This window comes from Octopus bimaculoides, chromosome 26 (genome assembly GCF_046866305.1).
Source record: "Octopus bimaculoides isolate indiv1 chromosome 26, ASM4686630v1, whole genome shotgun sequence".
Taxonomy (NCBI): Eukaryota; Metazoa; Mollusca; class Cephalopoda; order Octopoda; family Octopodidae; genus Octopus; species Octopus bimaculoides.
This window is the reverse complement of record NC_142953.1, coordinates 25,625,587-25,644,740: the sequence shown is the minus strand read 5'-3', so window position 1 is coordinate 25,644,740 and position 19,154 is coordinate 25,625,587. Positions and strand designations below refer to the sequence as shown.

Below are 19,154 nucleotides of genomic sequence, written 5' to 3'. Positions count from 1 at the left end.
AAAAATAGCGTTTCAGTAGTTTTTAATTACGAACAATATTAATCATACGTTTTAAAGATGCATAAGACTCGGTAGAAATTTCGAAAATGTGAAATTAGCCAACGATATTTATTTCGTTTCGGTATTTCAAGTTAATCCAGTCAAGTGCGGTAACCACTCTTCTGTCTCGTTCGAAATCTATGGCCAGCACTATTTTTTAAATTTGTAATCTGCGGTGCTTAAAATATATAGATCTAGGATAATGAAGTTTTGGGCCCTCTAGCTAATTTCTGACTCTATTCTATAGGAATGCTCATGATGACGTATCTTCCGCTGGAAGTTAGTAGATATGAGAAACAAAGATATCCAAGCTCTTGTCCAAAATGGTGTATACGCCAGAGACAGCATACAAAGCCAAGCATTAGTGAATTGGCAGAGTCGTTAGAGAGACGGATAGAATATTTTGAGATATTTGTTCTGACTCTACTCGATGCTCTGAGTTAAAAAAATCCTGACGAGACCTACTTTACTTTTCTTCCTTCTGGGGGTGGGGGAATCAATAAAAAGTCTAAGGCAGTGGGTTGGTGGAACTCTTTAAGAAAATCAGACGAAAAAATGCCTTGACATTTGTTCTAGTTCTTTGTGTTCTGAGTTCAAATCCTGCAATTGCCTATTTGGGCTGTAGATGTTACCTGCATCCAGTTGTTTAATGCCATCACCAAACTTTTTCACAGCGGGCCAGATAATTGAGAGAATGACGAGTGCTGGCCACATAACCATTTTGTTCAATACAATACAGTGAATACACAAAAAATAAAGACAAGCAACATATTTATTTATCAAAAAGTTATCAAATAAAGGTGATGCTTGCAATAAGATAGTTATATCACACTCAGTACGCACACATCTGGATCTCACAAACTAAGCAGCAAAAAAGGTTGGTGGGATTTGGTGTTTAGCTGTTAAGATATCATCAATATTTGCTTTGGCATTGCTGCATCCGACCAAGAGAATTGCTTTCAAATGTTCATCAGTCAACCTTGTTCGATAGGCTGACTTCACATTCTTTATAATTGAAAATGTTTGCTCACAGACATAAGTTGTTCCAAACACTGATGCTATGCCAGAGGCAAATGAACTCTCATTGCAGGTACTTACACAAAAGGTGCAGTACAGTGGCAGGCCGGATAAACTGACTTTGAGTACCTGATCTGGCCCGCAGGCTGTAGTTTGGTGACCCCAGCCCTGGCATATTGGATATCTTTAAAAGAATCCATCCTGGTGCAAGCTTCTGGATCAAACCTTCAATTTGAAAAAAAACTCCATCAGTCCCTTCTACAAGGCTCAGGGCCCCTGAAAAGGGGCATGGATAATGCCTTCCTTCCTGATAAAAAAATAATAATAATAAAGTAGCAGTAACTTTGCAAACATCGACATAAATTCAACATGATTTTTTAACTTTTTTTTTCCATCCAGAAAGTAAAACTACTGAAGTTGACAAAAATCATCATTTGCCGGAAACTCAATAATCAAACAAAAGTGAAAGATCCAGATTGTTTTCTTTGAAATATAATTCTTTCTAATTTTGGTACAAGGCCAGCAATTTTGAAGAGAAGCGGTGGTGGGGGTAGTCGATTACATTGACCCCAGTACTCAACCGGTGCCTATTTCGTCTCAGCAGAATTTGAATTCAGAACATAAAACTGGAAGAAATTCCCTCTAAGCATTTTGTCTGGTAGTCTAACAATTCTCCCAGTTTGTCACATTTTTTCTTTGAAATTATGAAAATGATACATGGTTGATGTTAGGTTGTCTGCAAAGGAAAACAGGGTAACAGGGACTGCTTGCTTATGGCAACCAGTCAGTGGCGTTGCTAGAATGGGGCAACCCATTAATTTGAGACCCAACCCATTTGGGCTTCCAAGCCTAAGTAGGCTTATACAGCAGACTCAAACACATTGCCCTGAGTGAACTGCCTCCTGTTGCTGTAACAAGGTGTAAAGATACTGAAGATTCAGTATACACCATGTGGCAAAATTATGACTTGAAAATATATGTAAAAAAAATATAACAAGTGGAAGAGAAATGCCTTCTTTTCATATAGTTTAATATCTTTTTATAAATATATGCATATTATATGGATGTCGTGAAATCCAACTGGTTTTTGCTGTTTAAATTAGCTTTTCAAGGGACATTGTACAGTTATCAGTTCTCGAGACAGAGGGGTTTCGTCATTTTGGATGGTTGAAGAATAAGAAGAATGAGTTTAGAGAGTGAACCAAGGGGGCAAGGGGGACAACTAGCTCCTTAGTAGAATTTTTTTTTAAATGGTCAAAGTTGTCCTTAGTGTGTTTGTGTCCAATTTCTTGGCATGTTTAATTCCATGTTCTATAAGTGTAGGTGAGTATTGATGTTCAATGAGTGTTATTTTGAGTTCTTCTAGGCGAAGTTCCCGAGTGGTTGTGTCAGATATAATTGTAGAGATCCTTTTTGCTAGATTGAATGGGATATTTATTTTGGTGTGTTTAGGATGGCATGAACTGAAGAGGAGATACTGTTTTGAGTCTGTCGGTTTGAAGTAAATGTCGGTTGCAATTTGGTTGTTGGACTTTTTTAAAAGACACAGGCCAGCATATTAAAATACCTTTTAAGGTGAAAATTATAAATAAGGGCAAAAGAAAAAACTTCTGTGCCAATATATATAGTTAATTCGGGGAAGTTATATCCTCATTAGAAATTATATGATCCAAGATATTCTACACCATATGATGCAAAAGTCACTAGTATAGGTTAAGGATTATTGAAATTTTATTTTATCAATATTGAAGGAAAAAAGAAATGGGGAAAAAAATAGATGTATAGAGAATTTATTTGTATTCTTTAAAAAAACATAACAGTACAAATAAATTGGTTCCAAAGCTCATATCATATCATATGATACCTTCCTTAGCATTTAACCAAATGCTTGGGAATTCTGATCAGCTTGGTGATAGGACAGAAACATATATGTAGGTTCCTTTATTTCATTTTTTCCGAGCTTTACAATTTGTAATCAATTTATTTGTACTGTTATGTTTTTTAAAAGAAATTTTCATCATTTTATAACATACTAGCAGAGATACCCAGCGTTGCCTGTGTTACATGCAATTGAAGAATGAGACTTTTCTGTTATATTTTCTGTAAGGAACTGGAATACATATGATTCGAATTTCATGAAAATTGCACATGAGGGTTCTTTCTCTCTTTACGCACCCGAAAAAATTCTAATCATGAAACATGTATCCCATACTATTGATCTTTATGCGCATATTCCAAAATTTCAGTCTTCTGGAACCTGTAAAAAGGATTTTGCTCCTGAAAAATGGAGCTCGTGGAGCTCTAAAATGTAGGAATGAAGGCCCCTATTGGGGGTGGGTGTGTTAATGTCAACCAGAGAAGTTGAATTGTTGGGAATGTTTTTAACTTGGGTCTTATGGTATGCTTGTATATATGTGAGAGTATAGTCTCACTTTAATAGTTTCAGTATGAAATTGAAAGTATTAAAGTGAAAGTATCTGACATTACAGTAGAGTGATGTTATTGTTTCACTTTTGACACGTAATACTGAAATAGTGGAGGAGATATGATATTACTGTGGGCTCGAACTATGCAAGAAGTTAAAAATTTTGGGGGCCTAAGATACTACATGAACCCTAAAAGGATTTTGCTCCTGAAAAATGGAGCTCATGGAGCTGAAAAATGTGGGAGTTAAGGCCCCTATTGGGGGTGGGTGTATTAATGTCAACCAGAGAAGTTGAATTGTTGGGAATCTTTTTAACTTGTGTGTAATATATATTGTCTGAATTTCTTTGAAATAGGAAATATATGTATGTTCACTGGGTTTGTAAAAGAGAGTAAAGCTACAGGAAAGCAAAAGACGAATGATCATGATAATCAGTCAGCTACCCTAGCCTAGTCGTTACTACTCCCTAATGTAGGATTCCTCACCATACAGGTGACAGGCACAGCTGTAAGATGCATTACGGATCTATAGCAATTGGAAGAGCATGACCCAATTGAAATAACAAAGTGTGACGCTTGGAGTAAAGGGAAATGAAAGTGTCGCCTCTGGAGTTTGCAAATGACCACTATACCGATAGGTAACTGGGCAGAAAATATTTACAATCAATAAATGTCTTAGAATAACCAGTCACTCATCTGGGAAGGCCTTGAAATCAATGTTATCAACTGGGGACTATGTGTGTGGCAGTGATAATAAAAAGACTCAAAGGAGGTCTGCAACGAAATAATTTTACTCAACACTTTGCAAGTGAATCAGTGGAGGCAAAGATGTGTCTCATTTACTTGACAATTTATGCACCACATTGCAGAAATCACAATGTAAGTATATCTGAAAGGATAGTCTTACACTGTTGTACCGTTGAATTACAAATAATGCTCATCTGTTATGGTCGGGTGACCCTATAGCTTCCAATGGTACAACTGTATTCATCTTTGCTTAGGAAAAATGACTAAATTGTGGGTGTGAAGTGCCCATGAAGGGGTCTTTGTAACTTCTAAGAAGAAGAAATTTTAGAAACATTACTTTATTTGTGTGTAATATGTATAGTTAAAATTTCATCAACATCAAAAATATATGAATTTTCATGGGGGTTATGGCCATTATGCATAGAATATAATTTCCAAATTTCTTAAAGATCCATTCAGTACTTTTGATGTAGTTTTGGATAAGAAAACAAATGACTAATGTGTGTGTTTGTGTGCATGTGTATGTGTGTGTTTGTGTGCATGTGTATGTGTGTGTGTGATGGGTGTATATATGTATATATATCTGTATGTATGTATATATATGTATATATGTGTACATATTACATGTACATCTCTATATATACATCTACACATATGTATACATATACATGTATGCATATAGATCTATATCTATACATATACGTGTACATATACATCTATATGTATACATATACATCTCTCTCTCTCTCTTTTTCTTTTTCTCTCTCTCTTTCTCTCTGTCTCTCTCTCTCTTTCTCTCTGTCTCTCTCTCTCTATATATATATACATATATTTGCACCATTAAAGTGAAAGTATCCGTCATTGCAATATCGAAATGTGATTGTTTCAGTTAGTGGAATAGTTTCATTTTTAAAGTGAAAGTATTTGACATGAGTGTTTTTGTTTCACTTTTGACACGTAATACTTAAATAGTGGAGGAGATATTATGTTGCTGTGGGCTCAAACTCTGCAAGAAGTTAAACATTTTTTTGACTAAAACACAACTGGGACCCTAAGTAAGGCATGTGTAAAATTTGAATGAAATTGGTTGTGTAGTTCTCGAGTTTTAGGGATTCACACAGACAGACAGACAGACAGACAGACACACATTCTAATTTTTATATATATAGATAACTAAATTACCACTTTTTTCATGCCTTGAAATTTTACCCCAAATCTAAATGCAGTCTAAATCATCACCACAGCACATACACCAAACACCCCTTAAGTAATATCCAACAACCTTATTTGACTTTCCAATGTCTTAATTCTTCAACTTTTCAATTTTTAATTGTTTAATAATACATATATAAACATGTATGTGTGTGTGTATGCATGAATACATTATATGTGTGTATATATATATCTATATCTATATATATATATGTTGTTGGCACCCCGTCGCTTACGACGTCGAGGGATCCCGATGATCCGATCAACGGAACAGCCTGCTCGTGAAATTAACGTGCAAGTGACTGAGCACTCCACAGACACGTGTACCCTTAACGTAGTTCTTGGGGATATTCAGCGTGACACAGTGTGACAAGGCTGACCCTTTGAATTACAGGCACAACAGAAACAGGAAGAAAGAGTGAGAGAAAGTTGTGGTGAAAGAGTACAGCAGGGTTCGCCACCATCCCCTGCCGGGGCCTCGTGGAGCTTTAGGTGTTTTCACTCAATAAACACTCACAATGCCTGGTCTGGGAATCAAAACCGTGATCCTATGACCGCGTGTCCACTGCCCTAACCACTGGGCCATTGCGCCTCCACACACACACACACACATATAATATATATATATATATGTATATATGTGCATGGGTATAGGTACATAAGTATGTGGTCCTATATAATAGTGCATATACACATTGATATGTATATGTGTGGACACATGTGTGTATCTATATACACATTCTTTCTCTCTCTGATTCATCAGCTCCCACTATCACTTTAGCTAGTACAATAAGTACCTATGTCTGTTTTTAGAAACTTGACCATTACATCTTATTTTTGCCTTCCTTTTTGAGGTTTACTACTCACTCTAGTACACCCCCACTGTACCATTTTCTTTACCTATCTCCCCGCCTTTCAAGCATATCACCCCACCTCCCACACATATTCCTTCCTTACATTCTTATCTCTTCCTTCTATCCCTAAAACTATTTCTTGGGGGGGGGGGGGTTGTGTGCATGGTTGTCTCATTTTCATAAAATGTGCTCAGTCGTCCATACTATGTAAGTGCAAATCCCAGCGCTTTATGGATTAAATATATTTTGAAGGCTAATTGCTATGGCCGGTCAGAGAGAGTGACCGTTGGTTTCGCACCTGTCTGATGAGCCGCCTGTAGAGCTAAGCCCTTTATAGGTGCGAAACCGATGGTCACTCTCTGACTGGCCACAACAATCAACCTTCTAAATATAAACACACACACACATCTGTATATATAATAAAATGATAGGCGTAGGAGAGGCTGTGTGGTAAGTAGCTTGCTTACCAACCACATGGCTCCGGGTTCAGTCCCACTGCGTGGCACCTTGGGTAAGTGTCTTCTACTATAGCCTCGAGCCGACCAAAGCCTTGTGAGTGGATTTGGTAGATGGAAACTGAAAGAAGCCCGTCGTATATATGTATATATATATATATATATATATATATATATATATATATATATATGTGTGTGTGTGTGTATATGTTTGTGTGTCTGTGTTTGTCCCCCCAACATCGCTTGTTAACCGGTGCTGGTGTATTTACGTCCCCGTAACTTAGCGGTTACCAACCACATAGTTTCGGGTTCAGCCTCACTGCGTGGCACCTTGGGTAAGTGTCTTCTACTATAACTTCGGGCCGACCAAAGCCTTGTGAGTGGATTTGGTAGATGGAAACTGAAAGAAGCCCGTCGTATATATGTATATATATATATATATATGTGTTTGTGTTTGTCCCCCCAATATCGCTTGATAACCAGTGCTGGTGTGTTTACGTTCCCGTAAACTAGCGGTTCGGCAAAAAGCTAACGATAGAATAAGTACTAGGCTTACAAAGAATAAGTCCTGGCGGTCGATTTGCTCGACTAAAAAAGGCGGTGCTCCAGCATGGCCGCAGTCAAAATAACTGAAACAGGTAAAAAGAATAAAAAGAGTAAAGTTGGATTTCTTAGTTCTAAACAAGAAGCAGAAGAGTAACAGATGTCAAAGCGGAAGTGACGTATTCTACATTCGACTTCCGGTTCGTTTCCCCCAAAAACCAAAAACAAAAAGAAAAACTCTCCAACGTCCATCATTTTATGTCGTCAGATTTCCTTGTCAGATCACCAAAACAGCTGAGGAACGGGGGATATCTATCTATATATGTATATATATTTTTATAATATCTAGCGTGTGGTGGTTGCCATTCCATAGTGTTTATCCTATGGCCAACCTTGGTTGAAGCTTATAATAGCAGTCCTGTTGTTTTATTTGAAAACTAGTGTTTCTTTATATTATCACCAATGTCGACACAACCCTTTCATTCTTACACAACATACACGAATTGTCCGTTAAGATATTATTATGACTATAGTTTATTTCCCTATTTTTGGATATTTTCACGAGAACCACCTACAACAGAAGCATGTCTATGATTTCATGAATAGATAGGAAACAAACAAACAGAAGAAGCTGTCGCCAAAAAGAAAAATATATTCAGTTTCTAAAGACAGACACATAGAGACAAAGTTTATACATAAAAAAAGTATTATATGTATATCTCATTTCTGTATAATTGTACCTACATAACATACATACATGTATATATATAGGTGTATATATTATATAACTAAACAGAGAAGAGGGTCTCGCTAGAAAATAACCCCGCAACTTACATCGACACCTTTCCAAATCACTTGATAATATAATAATAATAATAATAAGTTATTGAAACGAAAATAGAGGAGAAAGAGAGTACAAGAAAAGGACAACATAGAATATATATATATATATATATATATATATATATATATATATTATATAGCAAAGATCACAAAATGACTGTGGTGTAAACTCCTGTTTATATATATATATTATTTAGACGGACACTTACAGAAGATAAATATACATATATACATATTAAAAGCAGAGGTACCGAAGTTTCTAAACTACAATCATGGGGGTACCGAAATTTTACCGTTGGATCAGCGAGCGGTACCCATGTCTAAGTGAAGTTATTAGAGAATTTCAAGTAAGTTATTTTATATATATATATATATAAATATCTTGTCTATGTTATATCTCTCTCCATATATATTACTTTGGTAAACGATTTTGATATAAAAACCGTTGTTTTAAAGACATATCTGTGTGTGGCCTGTATATATATATATATATATATATATGTATATATATATATATATATATATATATATATATATAGATGTGTATTTATGTCGACATTGCCTGGGAAACGTTTGTAATAAAATATGGTTATGGTTAATTGTAATGAATATATAACTTGTGCACTTATATTTTTTGTCGACAAATCTAAAAGAGATCGATCGATTGATAAACAGACAGAAAAATCGATAAATTCAATTAAATACCAATAGTATAAGATCAAAAGATAATGAAACCGTTTCTTGGGTGTTGTATGCATTTTTATACGGGTGTGTGTATGTGTGTTGAGAAATGTGTGTGTGTGTGTGTACATACACAAATATATATTCGTCAAGTTGGTGTGGTGTACTACTATGGCCAGAACTTTATTAAATATTTGCCGACTCAAGATCACCAAATAGTTTCTTTAGTTTTGGGAATTTAATTTCAAGTATAAACATTGTTATGGGGCGGGTGTGTTTCTATAATGTATGTGTGTGTGTGTATATATATATATATATATATATATATATGTATATATATATATATATATATATATGTATATATATATATATGTGTATATATATATATATATATATGTATATATATATTGTCTGTGTGCGTTTCCTTAAATGTCAAAAGTGTTGTTCCTGTAAAAAAAACTGCTAACTTTTCGTTGTTGGCTGTTATTAATAGGAAGGCGTCGAGTTTCAAAAATATCACCACACACACACGCGATCTATGTTCGTATGTATATTGTTTATATATACGTACGTATGTGTATATATATATATATATATATATATATATATATATATATATATATACACACACACACATACCCATGGTAACCCCATAAACCGGCTCTACTTCTTAGAGTGTGCTTCTTCTAAAAGCGATATATATATAGTATAGATATATATTTGTATATGCCTATATGACAATCTTGATAGCCGTAAGATTGCCGTCTATATATATATACACACTCGTGCACATACAGACATATGCAATCAATATAGTATAACTGACAAACCAGGTCAGGACCAAATGACAACGGTCATCGACCGACCAACCACAATTTAAACTCAGGATTAAAAAATACCCCCGTCTTCCCCAAAAGAAACTCTGGTACTAGAGGGTCCCGAAATATTGACTTAACGATACAAGGGGCCCGACAATATCTGTCTGTTGATCAATCGATCTGTAAATTCCTGAGTGTTTTTAATCTAGTTTAAAATTTTTTTTTTATTTTACAAATTTTATTATATTTATTCATCTTATTGTGATACATGATAGAAATAATTATAAAAGAATAGACAAAATATGTTCATTTTTATTGTATCGTTGTCAATATTTCTGGACCCATGCCGGGCCCCTTGTATCGTTAAGTCAATAATTCAGGACCTACGAATTCCAGTTGTATCGAAACCTTTTCAAAATCAAATTGTTAGCCTAGAATTTCGTTCAGATGACTACTAAAGCCGTTTTTGTTGTTTATTTACCTGCTAATTTTCTAATTCTAATTCAGTATTAATTAAGCCAAACAGGTCAATATGTATATTTAAATATATATATATTTAGTGTTTTTATAGTACTTCCATAATCTCGCTTTTGCTCTCATGCCATTTAACAAACACTTTGACATATGTGCAAGTACGCACGCACACACATATACATACATACATCATCAAACATACATACGTTCATATATATATATATATATATATATATATATATATATACACACATATATATACACACATATGTGTGTGTGTATGGATTAGAAGTGACGTAAAATGTACTCAAAACGAAAGATCGCCATATATATATATATATATATATATATATATATATATATATATGCCCATAAGAAATTTATAACAAGAGCCACTATGAGGCGATGAATAATAAATATCGAGGCAACAGTTTGCCCCAATTCTAGGATTAAAATAATGAAAAAAAGAATTTAATTAAATTACAATAAGAAAAGAAACCAACGAGTTGGTTTTGGCAATGTCATTGGGTCACGATAAGTGTAGCCTTGATGTTTAAGTGTGTTTAGATGACTGTTGGCTTTTGTTAAAAAAAAAAAATGTCTCTTTAGTTGTTTTAGATGATGGGTGGGCGTGGATATACAAAGTTGTTTAAAGTGAAAATTCAATTGTTAGTTTCAAGATTAAAATGGCATTAAGAGGATGTCCGAGTAACGCAAACAAAAATTGAGGATCAAATTCATGGTCGCATTACCACAGACTACATACAGGCTACCACTTGGACAACGAAGTTGAAGTATTAGAAACGAAAGATCCTTCTTATTTATATATATATATATAAAAATGAGAATGTGTGTCTGTCTGTCTGTGTGTGTGTGTGTGTGTGTGTATCCCTAAAACTCGAGAACTACGCAACCAATTTCATTCAAATTTTACACATGCCTTACTTAGGGTTCCAGTTGTGTTTTAGTCAAAAAAAAATTTTTAACTTCTTGCAGAGTTCGAGCCCACGGCAACATAATATCTCCTCCACTATTTAAGTATTACGTGTCAAAAGTGAAACAATTACGTATCAAAAGTGAAACAAAAACACTCATGTCAAATACTTTAACTTTAAAAATGAAACTATTCCACTAACTGAAACAATCACATTTCGATACTGTAATGACAGATACTTTCAGAGAAAGAGAAAGAGAGAGAGAGAGATGTATATGTATATATATATATATATGCATACATGTATATGTATACATATGTGTAGATGTATATATATATAGATGTACATGTAATATGTACACATATATACATATATATACATACATGGTGGTTGTCTACTCCTTAAACAGAGTTTGACCACCTCCTGCACCTACACCTTAGCCCTTTCATGGCGTCTGATGTGGCTTTTTAAACCAGACAGTGTTTTGAAAAAACACCCACACAGATTGCACCTCTGATTTGCACTACCAATACCTGCAAGTAAGTTCTGCTCATTGTGGATCCTAACATGTCTTTTAAGACCCCCATTGGATTTGCAAACCCTCTGGCACACACCACATTCAAACGTGTGCACAGACATATACATACATACAGATATCTATACATATATACACCCATCACACACATACACATGGACACAAACACACACATTAGTCATTTGTTTTCTTATCCAAAACTACGTCAAAAGTACTGAATGGATCTTTATGAAATTTGGAAATTACATTCTATGGCATAACGGCCATAACTCCCATGAAAATTCATATATTTTTGATGTTGATGAAATTTTAACCTGAACATAACAGATGAGCATTATTTGTAATTCAATGGTACAACAGTGTAAGACTACCCTTTCAGATATACTTACATTGTGATTTCTGCAATGTGGTGCATAAATTGTCAAGTAAATGAGACGCATCTTTGCCTCCACTGATTCACTTGCAAAGTGTTGAGTAAAATTATTTCGTTGCAGACCTCCTTTGAGTCTTTTTATTATCACTGCGACGCACATAGTCCCCAGTTGGTAACATTGATTTCAAGGCCTTCCCAGATGAGAGACTGGTTATTCTAAGACATTTATCGATTGTAAATTTAGTCTGCAATTTGGAAATTATATTCTATGCATAACGGCCATAACTCCCATGAAAATTCATATATTTTTGATGTTGATGAAATTTTAACCCGAACATAACAGATGAGCACTGTCTGTAGCTGGTCTTCTCTTGGAAGAGCCCCGCTTCTCACATGGACAACTGTATGTTGGCTGCTCAAGGGTGGGCAGCAAAAAAAACCCTATTTGCATATGCTCCACAAGGGAAAACAAGGAACATTGTTTACAACGAGGTGTTATAATCACAACAGCAAGAAAATATGTACATGATCACCTTCTTTTACGAAACTTCATTGACTTTCATATATTTATATTGATATACATATATATATACGTGTGTTTGGGTGCGTGTGTGTGTGTATATATATATATCTCTATATATAAAGATGAGAATGTGTGTCTGTCTGTCTGTGTGTCTGTCTGTCTGTGTGTCTGTGTGAATCCCTAAAACTCGAGAACTACACAACTCTCTTTTACAAACCCAGTGAAAATACATATATTTCATATGTCAAAGAAATTCAAGCAATACATATAACACCAAAGTTAAAAACATTCCCAACAATTCCACAATCCCCAACCTCCAGAGCTATTGAAGAAACTGTTATCATCAACTGACCAAGATTCCTAACATTTGCAAAACAAAATTAGACAATACGACGCTGTACTACAGATGACATCATTTGGAACCACAAGAGATAGGCAGCATTCATCCAAACTTTCAAGATCCAGCCTCAGATTTATCATCGCATTGTCTCTCTACTACCTCTGTCAAATGAATCACCAAAATTGGCCTTTCATTATTTATAATCTGTACCTGTTTGTTTGGTTACGAAATAAGATACACAAAAACATGTTTCTGAATTACGTGTATTTACTTTATATACATATGAGTTGAAAACTTTCTTCTAGCATTCCACTTAATATCTATGTTCCATGCTGGCATGGATTGGAGAGTTATTAATGTAGAAATATGGTATCGTAGCTACTAACAGTTGAGGGTTGCGTAGTCTAGACGGCGTTTTTAGATTTCATTATTCTCTTTAACCCGGGCAACGCCGGGTGTTTCTGCTAGTGTATATATATATATATATATATATATATATATATATATATATATATATATATATATATACATACTTTATTTAAAAGCAGCAGAAATATAATATTTCTGCTGCTTTTAAATAAAGCATATTACTCTACCTCTGGTATTTGAGTACTCTTTTTTCCACCTTGTTGCACATTTTATGTGCTTACTCCGGTATATATATATATATATATATATATATATATTTATATATATGCGAAATTTTGTCCATCTGAGATCCCTATATCTCAGTCTACATTTGCTCTACATAGACATAAACCTTTTTGGGAATCAGGATAATCCAAGGATTGAAAATCTGCCATTCATTTGGTTCTTGAACATCCAGCATTGGGATCTGATTTAAAAGCATTTGGGTTGCTATTTCTAGCAGATAAAGCGACCGTGATAGGTGCAAGAGTTACCTCCCTTAGCTTTAAGTTTTACAATGGCATTTAGTGATTCTTTATCTTTTCCTGTCATTCGACTGCCGCTATGCTGGGGCACCGCCTTGAAGAATTTTAATCAAACAAATCGACACCAGTTCTTTTTATACCTGGCACATTTTTATTGTGTTTTTTTTTTTACCTAACCGCTAAGTTGTGCGAATGTAAACACAGCAACACCAGTTATCAAGCAGTGGTGGGGGAAAACACTAAATCGAGAATAAGTACTAGGCTTACAAAGAATAAGTCCTGGGGTCGATTTGCTCGACTAAAGGCGGTGCTCCAGCATGGCCGCAGTCAAATGACTGAAACAAGTAAAAGAGTAAAGAGGGTGCTAATCATTCTGCCAGCTCACCACCTTACTACTGTGAAATGTGTGTATCCTTAACAAATATCTCTTACTCACATCTCCCCTCGTCATGCTTGACCTCACGATCGCCTTGAAACCCAACTTTCAGCATCCAGCAAATCTTTCTCATCCATTCCCAGATATTGATGAGGTTTATCCAGTTATCACTCTGTCCAAATTGGCAACTCTGTTGCAGGTGAAATAAACATCAGAGTTACTCAAAGGTTTTGTAAGTTCTTCCTCCGGTTCCATCGCAATATCAGAAACCTTTTCACATCATCAACAGTTTTCCTATGGTCACAAGCATTTTACCCTTGGTCCCGTATGCTTGGCCTAACTTATGGCAGCAAATCATCATCATCATTGTTTAACGTCCGCTTTCCATGCTAGCATGGGTTGGATGATTTGACTGAGGACTGGTGGACCAGATGGCGACACCAGGCTCCAATCTGATTTGGCAGGGTTTCTACAGCTGGATGCCCTTCCTAATGCCAACCACTCAGAGAGTGTAGTGGGTGCTTTTACATGCCACCGGCATGAGGGCCAGTCACACGGTACTGGCAACGACCATGCTCAAAATGGTGTATTTTACGTGCCACCTTCACGGGAGTCAGTCCAGCGGCACTGGCAACGACCTCGCTCAAATGATTTTCTAACGTGCCACCAGCACAAGTGCCAGTTAGGCGAAGCTGGTAACGATTACGCTCTAATGGTGCTATTAATTGATGGTATTAATTATAACATGAATATTATACAAGATTTAAGCTTCTTTTTTTGTCATCATGTGTTTGCTTTTTATGCTGGTATGGGTTGGATGAGTTATGGCATACTTAAATTAAATTAATGAACTGCTCAGTGATGCTATTAATTATAACACCATCTATCTTTTACCTTTTACTTGTATCAGTCATTGGGCCACCGTGAAGAATTTTTAATCAAATGAACTGACCCTGGTAGTTTTTCTTTAGCCTGGTATTTATTCTATTAATCTCTTTCACTGAACTGTGAAGGTACAGAAATGTAAACAAACTAATACTGTTTACATTATTTATATTTGACGGATATTTGTCCTCATCAAACACAGACACACACACACACACACACACAACAGGCTTCTTTCAGTTTCTGTCTACCAAATCCACTTCCACAAAGTTTTGGTTGATCTGAGGCTATAATAGATGACACTTGCCCATGGTGCCACACAGTGGGAGATGTTGGCAGGCAGACTTCTTACCACACATGTGGTATAAAAAATTGAAACCAATCTTTTATTTTTGCATGAATCTGTATCATCATCATCATCATCATCATCATACATCTACTCCCCATACTGATATGATGCTGGACAACTGACCATGGTCCAAGTCAATTCCTATTCAGGGTTGCTGTCCTCCGAGACCGGCTGGAGGCTCATATACAGTAATCCCTTATCATATCATGGTTCACCTATCATGGTTTATTATTTAAGCTTACGTCGATTCCTCCATGGTGTTGTTTTGCATTTATAATAAAATAAATTATCATCATCATCATCATCATTTAACGTCCGCTTTCCATGCTAGCATGGGTTGGACAATTTGACTGAGGACTGGCGAACCAGATGGCTACGCCAGACTCCACTCTGATTTGGCAGAGTTTCTACAGCTGGATGCCCTTCCTAACGCCAACCACTCCGAGAGTGTAGTGAGTGCTTTTACGTGCCACTGGCATGAAGGCCAGTCAGGCGGTACTGGCAACGGCTATGCTCAAAATGGTGTATTTTACGTGCCACCTGCGCAGGAACCAGTCCAGCGGCACTGGCAACGATCTCGCTCGAATGTCTTTTCATGTGCCACCGGCACAAGGGCCAGGAACGCGACGCTGGTAACGATCACACTCAAATGGTGCTATTTACGTGCCACTGGCACGGAAGCCAGACAGCTGCTCTGGCAATGATCATGCCCGAAAATAACAAAAAAAATATACAGTACAGTACTGTTTCTACTTTGCGGATTTACACCTATCTCGGGGGTTTTTGGAATGTAACACCCGCAACAGTCGAGGGATTTCACTGAATTTCACTTTTAGCTTGGTTTCTGTATCTCTATGCCCTACTTAACACCAACTACTTTACAGAGTGTCCTGGTTACATTTTATCATGGCACCAGTACTAGAGAGGTGGTCTTGTCCTTTGTAATGATAGAGGGAGAACAAGTATCTCTAGACAGACTTAGAGGCTCTTCTTGATCTTAGTCCCTGCTTCTTTACCGAACACTTTACAAAGTGCACTGGGTGTATTTTATTGAGACACCAGCTCCAGTGAAGTTGTTGTACATGTTTTGCCAAGCTAGCGTAGGTCGTCAGATGAATATGTTGACAAAGGACCGAAATATCTGGTGCCTTGCCGTACTCCAGAAGACACGTCTGCAACTGCAGAATTGATACCAGTGCTTTGATACTGGTGTTGGTGCCACATGAAAAGCACCCAGTACACTCTGTGGAGTGGTTGGCATTAGGAAGGGCATCTGGCTGTAGAAACTATGCCAGAAAAGGCAATGGAGCCTGGTGCATGCCCCAGCCTTACCAATTCTGGCCAAACCATCCAACCCATGCCAGCATGGAAAACAGATGTTAAATGATGATGATGATGATGATGCCCTTCTTGATGTTAATTAGCCATTACCTGTTTTCCAAGTGAGGGATCTCTTAGTCTACATGGCTTTGAAGGCATGAAGCAGGCAGGTGGTTTATGGAGGGGAGAAATGCCAACGAGAATGCTATGAATAATGTGAAGGCATTTGCCTCCATCTATCTTCTACACTTAATTCTTTCCCAACCTCCTCCTCCTCCTCATCATCATCATCATCAATGTAAGCACTTTACTCCATTTATTGCTACCACTTGGACTCATGTTGATGGATCCAGCCCTCCTCCTCCTCCTGACTTTGCCACTCATCTTCATGTTTGTTGTTACCACATCATCATCGTTTAATGTTCGCCTTCCATGCTGTCATGGGTGGGGCGGTTTCACAAGAGCCGGCCAAGCAGAAGCCTGCTCCAGGCTTCTGTAACTGTTTTGGCAGGATTTTTACAGCTGAATGCCCTTCCTTACACCAAACCAGTCAGCAGAGTGATCCAACACGTGTCGCCGTGTAATTAAAAACTTGGGTTCCCAACCTAACTCCAATGCACTCTGTAAAGTGTTCAGTAAATAAGCCAAGACTAGGATCAAGAAACCCCTTCCGTCTGTCTAGAGATACGCCTCTTCTTATTACTAGCAGCAAAACCACCTCTCAGGTACCCAGGACATTCTGTAAAGTGATTGGTGTTAGGTAAGATGTCCAGCTACAGAAACCCTCTGCACCTTGGGCAGGTGTCTTCTACTATAGCCCAAAGCCAATAAATGCTTTGTGAGTGGATTTGGTAGGCAGAAACCGAGAGAAGCTTGTCACACACATACACCCCCCCCCCCACACACACACAGAAGGAGTGAGGGTATGTTTGGGTCTCCTTGTCTTGACATCACGTGGGAGTTGTAAATGAGCCTCAATGTCATACAAGCAGTGTCGTGCCTTTCCAATATTCTGTGAAACCATGTCTGGCCATGGGGAAATATTCTTTTCTACTCTAGGCACAAGGCCTGAAATTTTTTGGGAGGGGCTAGTCGATTAGATCGATCCCAGTATGCAACTGGTACTTAATTTATCAACCCCACGAAAGGATGAAAGACAAAGTCGACCTCGGCAGAATTTGAACTCAGAGCATAAAGACAGATGAAATACCGCTAAGCATTTCGCCCAGCGTGCTAACGTTTCTTAATTTTTTTATTGTCCATAAGGACATACAAAGAAGGGACAACACAATGAAATCGAATGATTTTACAAGAAATGCGATTGGGGTCCTTTTAAAAGTTCTAAAAAAATATATAATACTGATGATGATAGGACACAATAAGACATAACAGATGGAGTGGAGGCGGGATTATGACGGACCCCACAAACCCCGCATTACCACTGACCTGGGTTTTTAAACCATATCGCATTCACGCGGAGCCTTTCATGCCCAACATTCGTGCGACATTGTTCCATCTTTTTCCAAACATGTCTTCACTCAAACATCTCGCCAGCCCTATTTGCTAATGTTTCTGCCAGCTCACCGCCTTGGCCCTGGGGAAATATTACCTTGCTTGGAAACAGGTGAGGGTTGGTGACAGGAAGAGGTATCCAGCTGCAGGAAGAGGTATTCTCAATAAATTCCACCTGACCCATAGAAAATATAGAAAATTGGATGTTAGCCCATTAAGTCCGAGAGTACTTAAATTTCTGAATATTACTTCAAAATTTTTACAGATGATTGAAAACAGGTTAAAATGAAAAAATAATTATTAAAACTCCTTTACTTCAAGTAGAAATGGAAATACTCGGTGTCCGATAAATAGGACACTGAGACAATGTGATATAGCTTATTTAATGTTCTCATTTAGTGTCCTATTTATAGGGACTTAATGGGTTAAATGATGATGATGATGATGACGAGTGCCTTATTTCCTTCTTCTTCCCTTTCAGATTCCAGTGTTTGATAACTTATATTTGGACATGAATGGCATCATCCATCTTTGTTCCCATCCGGAAGATGATAATCCACATTTCAGAATTACAGAGGAGGACATTTTTATTCATATTTTTCAGTACATAGAAGTAAGTTGCTTCTTTTGTAAGTGCACACACGCATGCACGCGCACACACACACACACCAAGCACTCACACATGCATGCACCAGCAGGTGAGAAGAAGAGCACCCATCCACAGAATTCTCTCTCAAATAATTCCTTGTCTGACCCATGATGCTAACATAGAAAAAAAGAACATTAATTAAATGACTGAATGAATAGATATATGTGTGTGTGTGGGTAACTACTTGGATTTTGGATATCTGTCTATTAGTATGTTCATTAAAGCACATTCATTGTTTGGGCTACCTTATGCCATCCACATTAACGATATAATTACCACTGGGTCTACACTAGCGAACCGGCAGTATTTGCTGAGTTTATAATTGATGAGGGAAACGGAAGATGGATTTAGTACAAA

The 19,154-nt window shown here is 36.9% G+C and overlaps 1 protein-coding gene across 17 annotated transcripts in view; it reads left to right on the top strand.

The window, feature by feature from the left end:
- The first annotated feature begins 8,257 nt into the window (after window positions 1-8,257).
- The window catches only part of LOC106881569 (5'-3' exoribonuclease 1), a 127,436-nt gene continuing 116,539 nt past the window's right edge, over window positions 8,258-19,154 (top strand). For 8 of the 17 annotated variants that reach the window (XR_016238524.1, XR_016238521.1, XR_016238519.1 and 5 more), the window contains exons 1-2: window positions 8,280-8,481; window positions 18,630-18,761. Coding sequence is in view for 11 of the 17 variants with exons in the window: in XM_089342646.1 (XP_089198772.1) it covers window positions 8,407-8,481; window positions 18,630-18,761 (207 nt within the window). In the remaining 6 variants the exon portion in view is untranslated. Of the gene's footprint in view, window positions 8,482-18,629; window positions 18,762-19,154 lie in introns of all 17 variants that reach the window. The other 9 variants (XR_016238523.1, XR_016238522.1, XR_016238520.1 and 6 more) reach the window with 2 other exon arrangements.